We start from the raw sequence: 14,693 nt of genomic DNA, 5'->3' as shown, positions 1-14,693 counted from the left end.
GGCACATTTCTAGGGAATATTCTCACAATTGCAGACCTTTGATTTCTTTCGGCTTCCTGGACATATATTCTCTCCATTTCTTGGAGCTGCGCTGGAGGGCAGGCGGCAGAGGAAGGCTGCAGACATTGCAGGAGAGCATAAATATCGCGCCGACCTGCGGGGACACACAAACATGTCTAAGTAACGTGATAACGAGAGAGGCTTGTAAGGACACGGGGGGGGGGGCCCCCCCATCTCATGCGGCTTGTTGGCTGGAGGCTCAACTTCATGTGGTTGTCTACTTTCAGAAACATCCAGACGAGTCGACAGAGCTGCAACCGATCACTGAGCAGATGAAATGACCCGCTTGGAGCTGGCAAGTTTGCCGACTAGCTGCAGCGCTGACGATTTGAGGTCAGCACTGCAGCCAATATCAGACACCAGAGACTCCATGATGGACCTGGAGAGGGAGAGTAAGGCAGTTTTTTTTTTTTTTCTTAAAAGGCACGACCCCTTTAATCTTTGGTCCCATTGCAGAAAAGGCAGTGGGGGGAGTTTCCTGCTGCAGCATACAAGATAGGAGTAAGAGTCAGACACTGATTAAAAATAAAAAATTAACTAATATCAGACAAAATAGGAGAGATTAAAATAGGAAACACTAGATACTGGTAGAGGTAGTTTAAAGGGGAATCTGACCACATTTTTTGCCATAAAATTAAATATATATTTAATTTATTTATATATATATATATATATATATATATATATATATATATATATATATATATATCCCTCTTGTGCCAGTTAAATTTCTTCACTCCTACATATAATCAGACCCCTCAATGTACTATATATATATTTTTTTTTTTTTAAATTTCTGCACGTACAAGAAAATCAGGTTGCAGATACCGCCCTGATCAAACTATAATCAGAATAGTTGGTCTGATTTTCTTGTACGAAGCATCACTGCAAAAGAGGCTAATGTAATGAGTACAGCTCTAGATGTGACTGGAGGAAATAAAAATCCTCATGAAACTTAACAAAAGTGCAAAATGAAGTAAAGTGCCATGGCTGCCTTCAGATGTGGGGCCGATTTGGAAGCAAACGTGCATTTCGATTCCTGCGCAGCCCATTTATTCCAATGGCAGAGTTGTTCTTTAACTGCAGAAATCCCCCCGCATACAGTACCTTGTCATTTAGCGAGCACAGTTGACCCAACATCAGCTTGGATTTTCCTTTAAGAGAGTTTCTTGTCAAACATCTGAATTACGGTAAAGAAACATAATGGACCGTCCCATGGCTGCTGTGTCCCCCAAGGAAGACTACAAGATTTCAGAGTAGTACCAAAAATCTGGAGATTAAAAATACTTGAGCTCTGTGGGGGATGAAATGGTGTAAAATAATAAAATAGTAGTTACTCCCCCGATAAATCCTCCATGGTCTCGGTACACAGCACTGGGGTCGGGAACTGACTGCAGGGGGAAATCAGATATGGCTGCGGCAGCCCTGGAGGAAAAAAAAAACAAAAAAAAAAAAAAAAAACACAACTGGCAGGAAGAAGCGGTGCTGCAACACCTGCATTATTTTATCTTATATTGGTCAACTGCTTTAAAAGTCAAGATGTCGATCATATTTATTACTGATGATCATGGAGTCACCAATAAAGAGACTGGAGACAATACAGAGTTAGGCGAGGCGATTTCTAGCACTATATAGATTTATCAGCCTCATACACTGCTCACGTAAAGTTAGGGATATATTTGGCTTTCAGGTGAAAATTTATGGAAAAACGTAAAAAAAGCTCACGCTACAGTGATATTTTACCACAACAGTCGGGCACTTAAGTAGAAGCAGCGATGACGATTTCCTCATCTCAATTTATTGAAATAAAAGCCAACACCAGTGCTGGTATAACCCAACATAAGTGTCACGGTCTCCATAACTTGTCCTGTGGTCTTGAGCATCACTTACAGCTGACAACGATGTCTCATGCGGTTCTCGAGTGGCATTATTGTCCGCTGGGGCATAGCATCCGACTCTTCTTGAAGGGCGGCCCTCAGGTGATTGAGATTCTAGGGTGCAGAATTACGAGCCTCTACACAGCGACTCAGCTGATCTCAAAGGTTTCCTATGGCACTCCAGTCTGGAAGAAGGGTAGACCACGCCATTTGAGGTTCCTCAGTCTCCAGCATCCGTTCCCTAATGATGCAACCTCGATGCGCTGGAGCATTGTCATCCATGAATAAGAAATTAGGCCTGTGTTGTTCGTGCTGAGGCACAAAGTTTAGGCCAGCATTGACTAGACACACCTGACTACACTAACACCACTACATGCTTGTCTGGTGACCACAGTGGCCCAAGCATAGTGGCCTCCTTGACGTTTCCAGCATCCATCATGTCTGCTCAGCGTGAATCAACTTTCATCAGTGAACAGCACTGAGGCCCACTGGTCCCTCATCTAGAGTAGATGCTACCTGGCCCATGCAAGACGATGACGCCTGTGCATGAGAAATAAGTATTTGATCCCCTACCAACCATTAAGACCAGTTAGACGCTCCTAACCAACTCGTTACCTGTTAACGTCACCTTTATGATAAAAACTCTTGTCCACAGACTCAATTAATCAGTCAGACTCTAAGCTCTACAACATGGGCAAGACCAAAGCTTTATAAGGTTGTCAGGGACAAGATCATAGACCTGCACAAAGCTGGAATGGGCTACAATACCATAAGTAAGACGCTGGGTGAGAAGGAGACAACTGTTGGTGCAATAGTAAGAAAATGGAAGAAATACAAAATTACTGTCAATTGACATCGATCTGGGGCACCATGCAAAATCTCACCTTGTGAGGTACCTTGATCATAAGGAAGGTGAGAGATCAGCCTAAAACTACATGGGGGAACTTGTTAATGATCTCAAGGCAGCTGGGACCACAGTCACCAAGAAAACCATTGGTAACACATTACGCCGTAAAGGTTTAAAATCCTGCAGTGCCCGCAAGGTCCCCCTGCTCAAGAAGACACATGTGCAGGCCCGTCTGAAGTTTGCCAGTGAACACCTGGATGATTCTGTGAGTGATTTGGAGAAGGTGATGTGGTTAGACGAGACAAAAATTGACGTCTGACATTAATTCAACTCGCCGTGTTTGGAGGAAGAGAAATGCTGCCTATGACCCAAAGAACACCATCCCCACTGTCAAGCATGGAGGTGGAAACATTATGTTTTGGGGGTGTTTATCTGCTAAGGGCACAGGACTACTTCACCGCATCAATGGGTCAATGGGCGAATGGATGGAGCCATGTACCGTAAAATCATGAGTGACAACCTCCTTCCCTCCACCAGGACATTAAAAATGGGTCATGGCTGGGTCTTCCAGCAAGACAATGACCCAAAACATACAGCCAAGGCAACAAAGGAGTGGCTCAAAAATAAGCACATTAATGTCATGGATTGGCCTAGCCAGTCTCCAGATCTTAATCTCATAGAATACTTATGGAGGGAGTTGAAGCTCCGAGTTGCCGAGCGACAGCCTGCAAATCTTAATGATTTAGAGATGATCTGCAAAGAGGAGTGGACCAAACTTCCTCCCGACATGTGCGCAAACCTCATCAACTACAAAAAACATCTGACTGCTGTGCTTGCCAACAAGGGTTTTGCCACCAAGTATTAAGTCTTGTTTGCCAGAAGGATCAAATACTTATTTCTCACTGCAAAATGCAAATAAATTTATATAATTTATACAGTGTGATTTTCTGGATTTTATTTTTGATATTCTATCTCTCAATGTTAAAATTAACCTGCCCTTAAAATTATAGACTGGTCATGTCTGTCAGTGGGCAAACTTACAAAATCGGCAAGGGATCAAATACTTATTTCCCCCACTGTATCTTAACATAGAATACGATGGCGACTAGAGACCACGTCTCCAGGACTGGAGGGCGCCAAGTACTCCTGGTTCTCCGGATCACACGACAAGGAAGGATACAGCTCATAGGCACAGTTTGATATGAAGTAAGGGGGAAGCTCAGCCAGGGACACCATTTGTATAAATTCCAGGGATGATCCGTAGTAATAAAACACCTGTAAAGACAAAAGTCCAAATGGTTAATTTGGAAAGTTAGCGGTGAAAATTAAAAAAGTGTGCAAGTCGCTACTAGAGGGCGATGTACAGGCGCCATTTAACTTTCTCCCACTAAGAAGTCGTTGCAAATCTATCTGGTTGTCCCACCATGCTTTACAGTGCAGCCCTTTTGCAAAGCAACCTAAACAAAGTCTGCGCATAGAAATAAATTGCCTGTTGTGTAAAGATAACTAAACTGTACACCACCAGTAAGAGGGATTGCACTGCGCCAGATGCGCCCTTGTACCAGGACCTTTGTGTCTCCTATGAGAAACAGCGCCCCATATATCCACAGGGGTCACTATCTGATCTGGATCTACTAACCACTAGTGATACGCGATCGTGCTCATATAAGGTGTTATTAAAGCATGCTCGGGTGCTAACAGTGTCTTCAGTCCCCGCGCCTGCATGTCTCGCGGCTGTTCTACGAGACTGCCTGTTAGGCAATGGTTTCAACCCTCAATTTCCTAAGACCCTTCCCTTTCTGTGAGCCGCTAATCTCTAATTGCAATTTTGCACAATTTCACAACTTACCTCCGGTAGTACGGACGACAGACTTTTATTGGGCTGATATGTAAGCTCATCGCTCAGTTTTAGGGATCCCGATTGTGAACCAACGTTACAGAGAGATCTGATGCAGAAGTCTTGAAATTCCACCTGGGAAGTAAACTGGGAACAAAAAAAAAAAATATATCATTAAGTTGATGTGACCGGGGGCGTGGAAGGGTCTTATGGTGTTTAAACACTTTTGTTTTTTTAAATAATTTTGTCCAATGTGCAAAGTTTCAGGAAAGAAGAGAAATCCCCTAATAAATGTTGGCACATGCTGGACAAAATTATGAAAAAAATAAGTTGAAACTGTAGTTATTCTGGTTATTTTTCAATGCTTCAAATCATCACCTATCCATCCTTCAGACCCCCAGGTATCCTGAGGGTGGGTCTCTGCAGACAGCAGTCATGAATGGAGGGGAGGAGCACACGCTCAGTCTCTGAGGTAGTGCCAGAAGTAGCAGTGTGCTGTACTCTGCTTTCTCTGGCAGTCACAGACAATGAAAGGAGCGCGTGTCCCTCTGCTCCAACCAACATGCATCTCTGCTTCTCAGGATCGATGGGAGTCCCGGTGATCAGCAGGTTTTCTCCTATCCTTTGGCTGTCCGTCCGCCTCCCCCCCCATCCATCTCCATTTTTGTCGTTTGTCATTTCCGCAGCAATAACTTTACAATACTGTAAAATAAGTTGGTGCTTTGGAAAACTTGATTCACGTGTTTCCTCATGCCAAGCCTGATCTTTGGAAAATTCATAGTGGCGGACATTTTGGTAAAGTCTTCAGATCCCCATTGATATGTAGCGGATACATTGGCAGAAATTTAGCGCATAACGCAGATCATCAACCCGTCGTACCTCTCTGCCATCCACCTAAGGAAAGAGTCAGACGGCTGGATAACTGGGACGAGGATCGCAACGCAGTGCTCGGACTGGCCTGACCTGAGCATGGCAGCGGCATAGAAATAAGTGCTGTCACGCTCCTGTCAGGAGACCCGTCGGTCAGTCCGAGCATTGCGTTATCATCTGAGTTACATAGCTGTCTGACTCTTCCCTTACTGTGAGAGATCGGGGGGGGGAAGAGAAAACCTTGCATCCTATACACCCCAGTACAAAGTGCATTACCTTCTGCTCGCCGATCTCCACCGAGCCTCTCCATAACTCCTGTGGATCTAGCGAGTTGCTTAGGTCGTCTGGAGAGATTACATTTGCCGACAGATAACTGGAAATTTTTTGCCACCTGAAATATAATAAAGGAGCACTTTTCAGATTACTGGACTCAAAGCAAACACTAAAAAGACCAGTAGATCTGTGCATTCCCCTTGATCCCGGCATACATTGGCTTGAAACCAAACAATAATGGGAAGATCGTTTAAGCCGATAGGTGGGATTGAGACGTAAAAGATCTGGTACTATGGAATAGATTTGTGCAGTGTCTAAGGTTTTTTTCACCCCTTTCCTCGCATTCATATATTTTTATTGCAGTCATTGATTTAAAAAAAAACAAAAAAAAAAAAACAAAAAAAAACCCAAATGAATAAAATCCTCTTAAAAAGCGAATTCACTGGAGATGCCATAAACATAACTGGGGGTCCGGCCTCTTGATAGCGAAGCCTAATGACAGCATATAAATGTTGAGGGATTATCCCAATCCACAGGATAGCCGGTATAGATGCTGTATCAGAAAGGAGCGGTGAACAAACATGTGACCAGCTCTCCATTCATTGTCCGTGGGACTGCTGGGCTGGAGACAGAACAGCACTCGGATGTCTCCCGTAGACCATGAATGGCACAAGCTACCAGTCCAATGGGGCATGTCTGGGTCCTGGATCAGTTGTTAATACAATATATAGTCTATTACAGTAATTTGCCAATTTCACACAAAACCCCTAATGAGCAGACATGAATTAAAGGAAGATTTAAAGGAGGAAAAAAAAAAAAAAAAAAAAAAAATAGATGGCACAACTGTGTCCATAAATGTGGTGTAAAACGGACCTTACATCGGTTTTCTGCACAAAACAAGAGGGATGATTTCATCCAAATAACCCCTGACCACACGCACTGGTGCGGGAACAATTTACCCTTTGCGATCTTCAGCAACAATGGAGATCTTGGCTCCGTGCCACTCCTTCAGATGTTTTATGGCCCCCACTGCGAGCACACAATGCTTCATTTTTGGAACATCTGGAGAGATCAGCAGGACGTCCACCAACCCTCGGCCTAAAGACAAAAATAAATCGATCATATTTAGGACAGGTCATCAATACCAGAGGCATCAGTGTATAAAAAGTGTACAGAGCGCAAAGGTGCAGCCCAGCTCCGATTCTCTTTACAACTGGCTGCAGCGGTCACAGATCGGCTGCAGCGGTCACGTACTCGCAACTTGTCAAACAATTACTAGGAGCGTTGCTGGATCAGTGGGGAATTATTTTAGAACAATTTGACCGTCTCATTTTGTTTTTTTCTTCATGTAGGATGACATTTTATTACCTGGTGCAGGGAGCTTGTCTGAGAGCTGATGGATTGATTCCGCCGCCTCTTCAAATAAACTGGGAAGAAAAAAAAACAATTGATCCACGAACCAAGAACACAGATAGGTCATTACTACCGGTCGCTCACCAGAATATGGCCATACTAACAATCTTAACAATCGCTCTGAAGCCACAAATATCTCATGGGTACTGGCCAAAATAGACATTCATAACCTAGCCATAGGGGAAGTCTGATTGCCAGTGGTCCAGTGTCACCAGAACGGGTCTGAAGACCCTAATTCCTTCGCCATGAATGACTGTTGTGGAGAAAGTTTGAGGGCAACCACATGCGAGATACAGACATAAAGCGCTGGCATCTATCCTGAGAACAAGGTCCTGACGAGCGCTGCTGTCAGAGAGGTGGCCCAGAATCCGGACCACCTAGTCAGGGGGTCCCAATAAGCCTCACTGGCAGGATCTGCATCTACTATATGTTTATGATAAATCCCATAGACAAGATGGGTTTAGTTAGACCACACAGCACAGTCATGGGACCGGTCTCTCAGCCATCAGGTTACTCATGGAGGCAGCACCGTCACCTCTACAGTTCTCACATGAGCGCGGCCTGCAGAGTCATCGGAACAGCAGAGATTGTAAAATATAGTCTATGACCACGGGGCAACCGATCCGCAATCATGGTTATTCTAGGGCGTCACAAAACACTGCCTTTTATTAATGACTGCCTGACGTCATCAGTAGGGTCAGCCGAAGATCTCCACACCGAGTCTACACGTCAACTATCCCACCTCTTACTGTAGAAAGACGGATCGTACCTGGTGTCGGTCACGGAGTCCCGGCTGCCGTCATCTTCGTCATTCTCTGGGCTTTGTAGTCCACATAAACAATCCTCAAAGGTGCTGTGTGGCAGCTCGTCGCTGTCATCAAGGACCGGACACAAGTCCTCCCAAGCAAGGCTGCAGTACTAGAAGGAAGAGAAGAGTGAGCGGCAGGAGACTCCGCCAACAAGAGGACTACTGTATGGCAGGAAAGGGTCCTACCTGGGAGAAGCCGAAGGTGGCTTGGATCGCAAAGAACCATTTTCTTACTGCGGGTTCTCCAGTCAAAGAACAAGCTGAGAAGGAGCAAGTCAGAAATAACACCATGAAAAACTCTAAACACACCGGGCACAGGAATATGTCAGCAGGTCTGTGCTATGTAATCTGTGAGCAGCATGACGCAGAGAGGTTTCATTTTCTAGACTGTCTCAGATGTCGGTTTTATCAGCAGGAGATTATCACTACAGGACTAGGTGCCTCATGCCTCCTGGTCCTGTTGCTCTGTGTAGCCCTGCCTCCATCACTGATTGGTAGATTACTGTGCATAGGCAGAATCTGCCAATCAGTGATGGGTGCGGGGTTACACAGTTCAGCATTCCAAGCTCTGCTAAAGAAAACTAATTGTATCACAACTGCTGCACCCAGTGATACATCGCTGGAATCAGGGTCTCTGCCTCTACATAATGCCGTTCTCAGATTGCATAGCAAAAACCTGATGACACATTCCCTTTAATTATTAAAGTCTACACCACTTCTTATTTGACTTTGTGCTCCACAATACTGGTGCATTTTTCCGCAGTTTATCAGAGGTGACCGGCCTCCTAGGTAATGAGCTGAGTGCATACAAGTCATTTGAAATTAAGCTTGTAAGCGCTGCCCCCGCTCCTATGTAGGCTTCATACAGCAGCATGGGTGCGCGCACAGTTCAGGCCAGCAGCGCTCTGATGTCAGTGGTCCTAACGGTCCATGACCAGGAGCGTGACGCCCCCTGGAGGCAGAGGACTATAAGACTGTGCTGCCACCTTAGACATTTCTAGCCTATCCACAGCATAAGACGTGTGATCGATGCAGGTCACAGTCCCTCCGATCTCATGTCTGGCAGCCAACACATCTGGGTGGCCACATCTAGGCTTCCAGCTGTGATACGGGCACCACATTGCACAACACTGACCCTATAAAAGAGCGGATCTGAGAAATACAAGGCATTACCAGGGAAGGTGTCCGTGTGTTTGGTACAAAGCTCCTTCAGGCGATAGTACAAATCCTTCACATCCACAAAACCTGCGAGTACAAGAAAGGATTTACTGCACGGGCAAAGAAAAAAAAAAAAAAAAGAAATTCACACCAAAAATATAGCATTGATCAACCTGTGACTACCTTTAGTTTCTTGGGTGCTATCGGGTCCAGGGCCGCTCACATCTGCATCGGAGGTGATTATCTTACCAGCCGCGCAGGTGTCATGCTCATTACTATATGACAAGTGTGCGGGTCGTGGCTTCAGTGGCTCCCCTCCGATCCACAAGTGGCGCTGGGTTTTTTGAGCCTCTCTGCATTTTGGCAGCCATCATTTAACCACACACCAATGTGGCTCTGACTTAGTTTTATGCTGGGGAGATAGTTTATAGTCTTTGTTCCACGTAGATTGGCTTTGATGGTAGAACCAGTGGTGACGCCATTTCTTCTGAGTGTCCCAGGAGCCGTTTTCAAGAACATTAATGCGCCTATTGCTCGTTCCACTGCGTGGCCTAAACATGATCCCGTGGCTGCAGGGTCCCCAGACTTGTCTCCCATCAGTCCAACGCATTTTTAAATAAAATTTGATCCTACCTGGCTGCCCATATAACTGTAGGCCTGTACCCCAGGAGAGGCATCACTTTAGCTTTAGGGTCCTTACAAAGAGGTACGCCATGTCGCTTACCCCATGTGCAGGGCATCGCAGTAGCTTAGGCATCCATATAGTGACAGACAGCTCTTAGTGGTCGTAACCATGGCTGCCCAAGCTACTGCAATGCCCTGCACATGGGGTAAAGGCAAGCGAATCTGAAGAACTACACTACATTTCTAATTGAGAGATATTTGCTAATATTATCATTATTGCACCCACTACATATTGGGATAGAATTGGAGCTAGGAATACCACTAAGTTTTGTCCTCAGCATGTGAACTCAAGCATGTGGGCAGCGCCGGCTCAGTGGTTGCCACTGTTGATTTGCAGCTCTGGAGTCCTGGGTTCAAATCCCACCAAGGACAACATCTGCAAGGAGTTTGCATGTTCGCCCGGTGTTTGCGTGGGTTTCCTCCGGGCACTCCGGTTTGTTCGTACACTCCGAAGAAATAAGGAATGTAAATTGTGAGGCCCAATGAGGACAGTGAGGATAAGGTCTTGAAAGTGCTGTGGAATAAGCAAAGCATAATAAACGCAAAAAAAAAAAAAAAATTAATCCGGCTGCTTCTGTCTTCAGTCACATCATCAAACACGAGCGAGCGACCCAGAAGCATTAGAAGCCGTGCATGCCCGCACCACCACACCGCCTCCACCATGTGTTACTGAGGGTGTGCTGTGGATCATGACCTGTTCCAAGCCTTCTCCTTACTTTCCTCTTTCCATCATTCTGGTATAGGTTGATCCTAGTTTTGCTTTTCCAGCACTGGGCGGCTTCTTTAGATGATTTTTTTTGGCAAACTCTAATCAGGCCTTTCTATTTTTAAGGCTGATTAATGATTTGCACTTTGTGGTGACCCCTCTGTATTTGCTCTCATGAAGTCTTCTCTTTATGATAGTAAAATGAAAACCTGTTACTTAATGCGTAGTGGAACAGTTTATTGTAGCACCAAAAACGTTTCGGTCAATGTAGACCTTCATCAGTTACGTGCTTAGAAATAGAGTGTAGTATTAATGGAGGGCGCTTTATAAATGTCCCTGTAAAGCCATTAATCAGTGTGCTGCTGAAACACAGATAAATCTTAATCTATGGCAGAGAGAGCGGGAGCCTGGTCATCCTGGACACGGATTTCCACCAGGGACATTCATAAAGCGCCCTCCATTAATACTACACTCAATTTCTAAGCACGCACCTGATGAAGGTCTACATTGACCGAAACGTTTTTTTGGTACTACAATAAACAGCACGTCCACCCTGAACTTTCCTCCCACCTCTCATCTAACTTGCTCTTTGACATTCTACAATCTGGTTTCCGCCCCATCACTCCACTGAGACAGCCCTGACCAAAATTACTAACGATCTACTTACAGCCAAAGCGAACGGACAATACTCTATACTCCTGCTTCTAGACCTGTCCTCTGCATTCGACACAGTTGACCACTGCCTCCTACTACAGATCCTCTCTTCCTTCGGCATCAAAGGCCTTGCCCTATCCTGGATCTCCTCATACCTTTCCAACCACACAATCAGCGTCTCCCACTCCCACACCACCTCCTCATCCCACCCTCCCTCTGTTGGAGTCCCCCAAGGCTCTATTTTAGGACCCCTACTCTTCTCAATCTATACACTTGGTCTGGGGCAACTCCAAGTCCCACGGATTCCACTAACACCTTTATGCTGATGACACTCAGATCTACCTCTCTGGCCCAGACGTCACCTCTCTGCTGTCCAGAATCCCGGAGTGTCTATCAGCCATATCCTCCTCCTCCTCCTCTCCTCTCGCTTCCTCAAGCTCAATGTGGACAAATCTGAACTCATCATCTTTCCTCCATCTCACAGATCTTCCTTACCCGACCTAGCTATAACAATTATTGACATCACGCTTTCCCCAGTACCGGAAGTCCGCAGCTCAAAAATATTTCCAGAATCTGTCCTTTCCTCAACCCTCAATTTACTAAAATGCTTGTGCACGCCCTCATCATCTCCCACCTCGACTACTGCAACATCCTTTTCTGTGGTCTCCCTGCTAACACCCTCGCACCTCTCCAGTCCATCCTTAACTCTGCTGCCCGACTAATTCATCTCTCTCCTCGCTACGCCTCCGCTTCTCCCCTCTGCAAATCTCTTCACTGGCTCCCATTCCCTCAGTGTATACAGTTCAAATTACTAATATTGACCTACAAGGCCATCTATAACCTGTCTCCCCCATAGGTCTCTGAACTAATCTCTCGATACCTTCTCTCACGTAATCTCCGGTCCTCCCAAGACCTCCTTCTCTCCTCCACACTTATTCGTTCCTCACCCAACCACCTCCAAGACTTCTCCCGAATAGCCCCCATCCTCTGGAATTCTTTGCCCCAACAAGTCCAACTATCAACCACAATCGGATCCTTCAGACGGAACTTGAAAACCCAACTCATCAGGAAAGCTTACAGCCTACAATGATCCCGCTACCTCCTTCTCTCTCACCACTACCAGAGATTTCACCTCAACCAACACCGGAACTGCTGCAACCCACCAACCTACTGTCTCCTTCCCCAACCTTCAAGAAGAACCTGAAGAGCCACCTGTTCCGACAAGCCTACAGCCTGCAATGATCCTCGGTCTACTGAACCAGCGCACGACCTGCTCTACCCTCTCCTACTGTATCCTCACCCATCCCTGTAGACTGTGAGCCCTCGCAGGCAGGGTCTCCTCTCCTTATGTACTTGTGTGTCCCTTGTCTTACACATGTTTACTATACTTGTCTATATTTCCCCTTTTCACATGTAAAGCGCCATGAAATAAATGGCGCTATATAAATGCATAATAATAATAATTCAGTGACAGCAATAATAGATATAGACATTGATAATGCGAGCACCCTCTAGTGGCCACTCCCTGTAATGACAGCGCTTGGTACCTGAAGGCAGCGGCTCCCGGTAACGCTCAGCAGCCTGTTTCTGCCAGTAGATGAGCAGCACGTACCGCTCCATAAACCCACAACTCCCGAATGACAGGCACAATTCCCGGCCAAAGAACCATCCAAGCCTGAAAGACACCGCCTCCAACTCTCCACTAGACCGGGAAACTCAAATGTCCGCGCCAGTGACGCACTTCCGCCCGCTGTCACAGCGATTAGAACCTTCTTCCCGGCAACTGAACCCCGTTATGAAGGTTCCTAGGGCTGAAAGATACCGCAGTGCTAATCATTACTACCGTAGTACTACAGATTTTGCCCACCTGGGTGATGCAGAACGTTTCCTAACGGAAGATACTTCATGAAGAGCAACCATTTGTGGTGAAACTGGAGTTTCTAAATGTGTCTGCAATGTCGCCTGTAATACACTTTGGTGGCAGCCATTTTGTCGAAGGCCACATAATGTTGATCTCTATGGAATTTGTCTTAGGTAAAATGGCACCATATGATGAGGACAATTTTGTTTTCCGCCTGTAAGGAGGTGGAGAGTGTGAGAGGCTGTGTGTCATGGTGACCTCCATGTGATGGCGAGTTACAGCAGAGCTGCCCAGGTAATGTGGTGTCATGGAGGCGGTGGTCCTGTGTGAGGGGCAGTTATGGGGCTAGTACTGCTCTGTGTGTAAGGCAGGTAGTCCATGCTGGAAGTGTGTTATTTGAAGGGGTCAGTGGAGGTAGGGCGGCCATGTGTGTCCGGGAACCTGCCCCAAATCTTGTCTGTGGTGAGTCGGTGACGCCTACCCTCCTTCCCACAGTCAGAACTTTTCTATTTCTCTGTCCATGTAACTGTATGAGTGAGGACATTAATGGCCGTCTGAGGAAGTTTCTGCCGCTGAATGCACTGGGGGAAGTCATCAAGATCCTCTGCTGGCAGCTCTTGTGTAATCACCGACCATTGATGACCCAGATGTGGAGACGAGTCTGGAGACGCTGCAGCCACAGGAGGCCATGCTGCTCACAGGAGCACGAGCAACACGTGGCCTGGTAGTGTCATGTTCAAAAATGGATCCTGGGACACACTGGAGATAATGGCCGGACCACTGGTTATACCAGTTACTGCACTTGCCCTGCCCGGCAACTGCGCTGTCATAATGAAAGAGTAACGCCTAGCATAAAGAGGAGCGCCGGGATCCTGCTGCTCATCACCGGCTGGCTGGGACTCGGCGCACTACAGGTACCACACAGCCGGCTGGATCTGCCCCATGTTGAGTCTTTAGCGCACCTGTGTGTAGGGACCTGCAGCCTGTGACACCCAGCGTGAGCCAGGGGGGAACAGGAAGTTTCACCCACTGATCCGACATCCATAGAGAGATAAAGGATCCAGGTCTGATCTGTGCGTGTCGTCTGTGGCCCTACTGTGTGTCACCAATCAGCGGTACAGACCGCACCTGTCTGTACACAACTATCATCTGTCTGTCCAATCCAAAAATAATAGAGGCAGCACACCATATAAAGATGGACAGTAAGTGCTATTTAATAGCCCATGTGGCCACATTTCTGTTCAAAAGTGTGACCCTTTCGCTTGAAAAAGGTTCACACTTATTATTCATCTGTATATGGTGTGCTGCCTCCATTATTTGAGCATTTTGAAGGGTTGGAATACACCTGGGAGGCTTAGGACCCTGTTATGCTGGTGCTGCTTTTGTCTTTTTCTTTTTTTGTATCTATCTAATAGTGATGAGCGAGCGTGCTGAGATAAGGTGTTATCTGAGCATGCTCGGGTGCTAACAGAGTGTCTTCGGCGTGCTCAAAAAATATGTTGGCGTCCCAGCGACTGCATGTCTCACTGCTATTCTACAGGGATTGTCTGTTTGTTAGGCAATTCCCACATGTGTTGTGGATGTCGAGCAGCCGCTGCGACTTGAACATATTATTTCAGCATGCTGAAGACACACTATTAACGCA

General features: G+C 46.2%; 2 protein-coding genes across 2 annotated transcripts in view; one reads left to right on the top strand and one right to left on the bottom strand.

The window, feature by feature from the left end:
* Positions 1 to 12,998, bottom strand: part of MTBP (MDM2 binding protein) — a 34,727-nt gene extending 21,729 nt beyond the window's left edge. Inside the window, exons 1-11 of the mRNA XM_073590270.1 lie at positions 12,735 to 12,998; positions 9,159 to 9,230; positions 8,172 to 8,245; positions 7,947 to 8,095; positions 7,133 to 7,191; positions 6,724 to 6,862; positions 5,768 to 5,882; positions 4,634 to 4,768; positions 3,965 to 4,059; positions 1,168 to 1,240; positions 37 to 154 (exon numbers count right to left, since the gene is read on the bottom strand). Of these exons, the coding sequence (XP_073446371.1) occupies positions 37 to 154; positions 1,168 to 1,240; positions 3,965 to 4,059; positions 4,634 to 4,768; positions 5,768 to 5,882; positions 6,724 to 6,862; positions 7,133 to 7,191; positions 7,947 to 8,095; positions 8,172 to 8,245; positions 9,159 to 9,230; positions 12,735 to 12,807 (1,102 nt within the window). The 5' untranslated portion in view covers positions 12,808 to 12,998. The remainder of the gene's footprint in view (positions 1 to 36; positions 155 to 1,167; positions 1,241 to 3,964; positions 4,060 to 4,633; positions 4,769 to 5,767; positions 5,883 to 6,723; positions 6,863 to 7,132; positions 7,192 to 7,946; positions 8,096 to 8,171; positions 8,246 to 9,158; positions 9,231 to 12,734) is intronic.
* A 213-nt stretch (positions 12,999 to 13,211) lies between these two features.
* Positions 13,212 to 14,693, top strand: part of MRPL13 (mitochondrial ribosomal protein L13) — a 57,727-nt gene continuing 56,245 nt past the window's right edge. The window contains exon 1 of the mRNA XM_073590274.1: positions 13,212 to 13,342. Within this exon, the coding sequence (XP_073446375.1) occupies positions 13,316 to 13,342 (27 nt within the window). The 5' untranslated portion in view covers positions 13,212 to 13,315. The remainder of the gene's footprint in view (positions 13,343 to 14,693) is intronic.

The sequence above is a fragment of the Dendrobates tinctorius genome, unplaced genomic scaffold (assembly GCF_039654945.1).
Source record: "Dendrobates tinctorius isolate UK_male_01 unplaced genomic scaffold, ASM3965494v1 ptg000116l, whole genome shotgun sequence".
NCBI lineage: Eukaryota > Metazoa > Chordata > Amphibia > Anura > Dendrobatidae > Dendrobates > Dendrobates tinctorius.
This window is presented reverse-complemented; position numbering and strand designations above follow the sequence as displayed.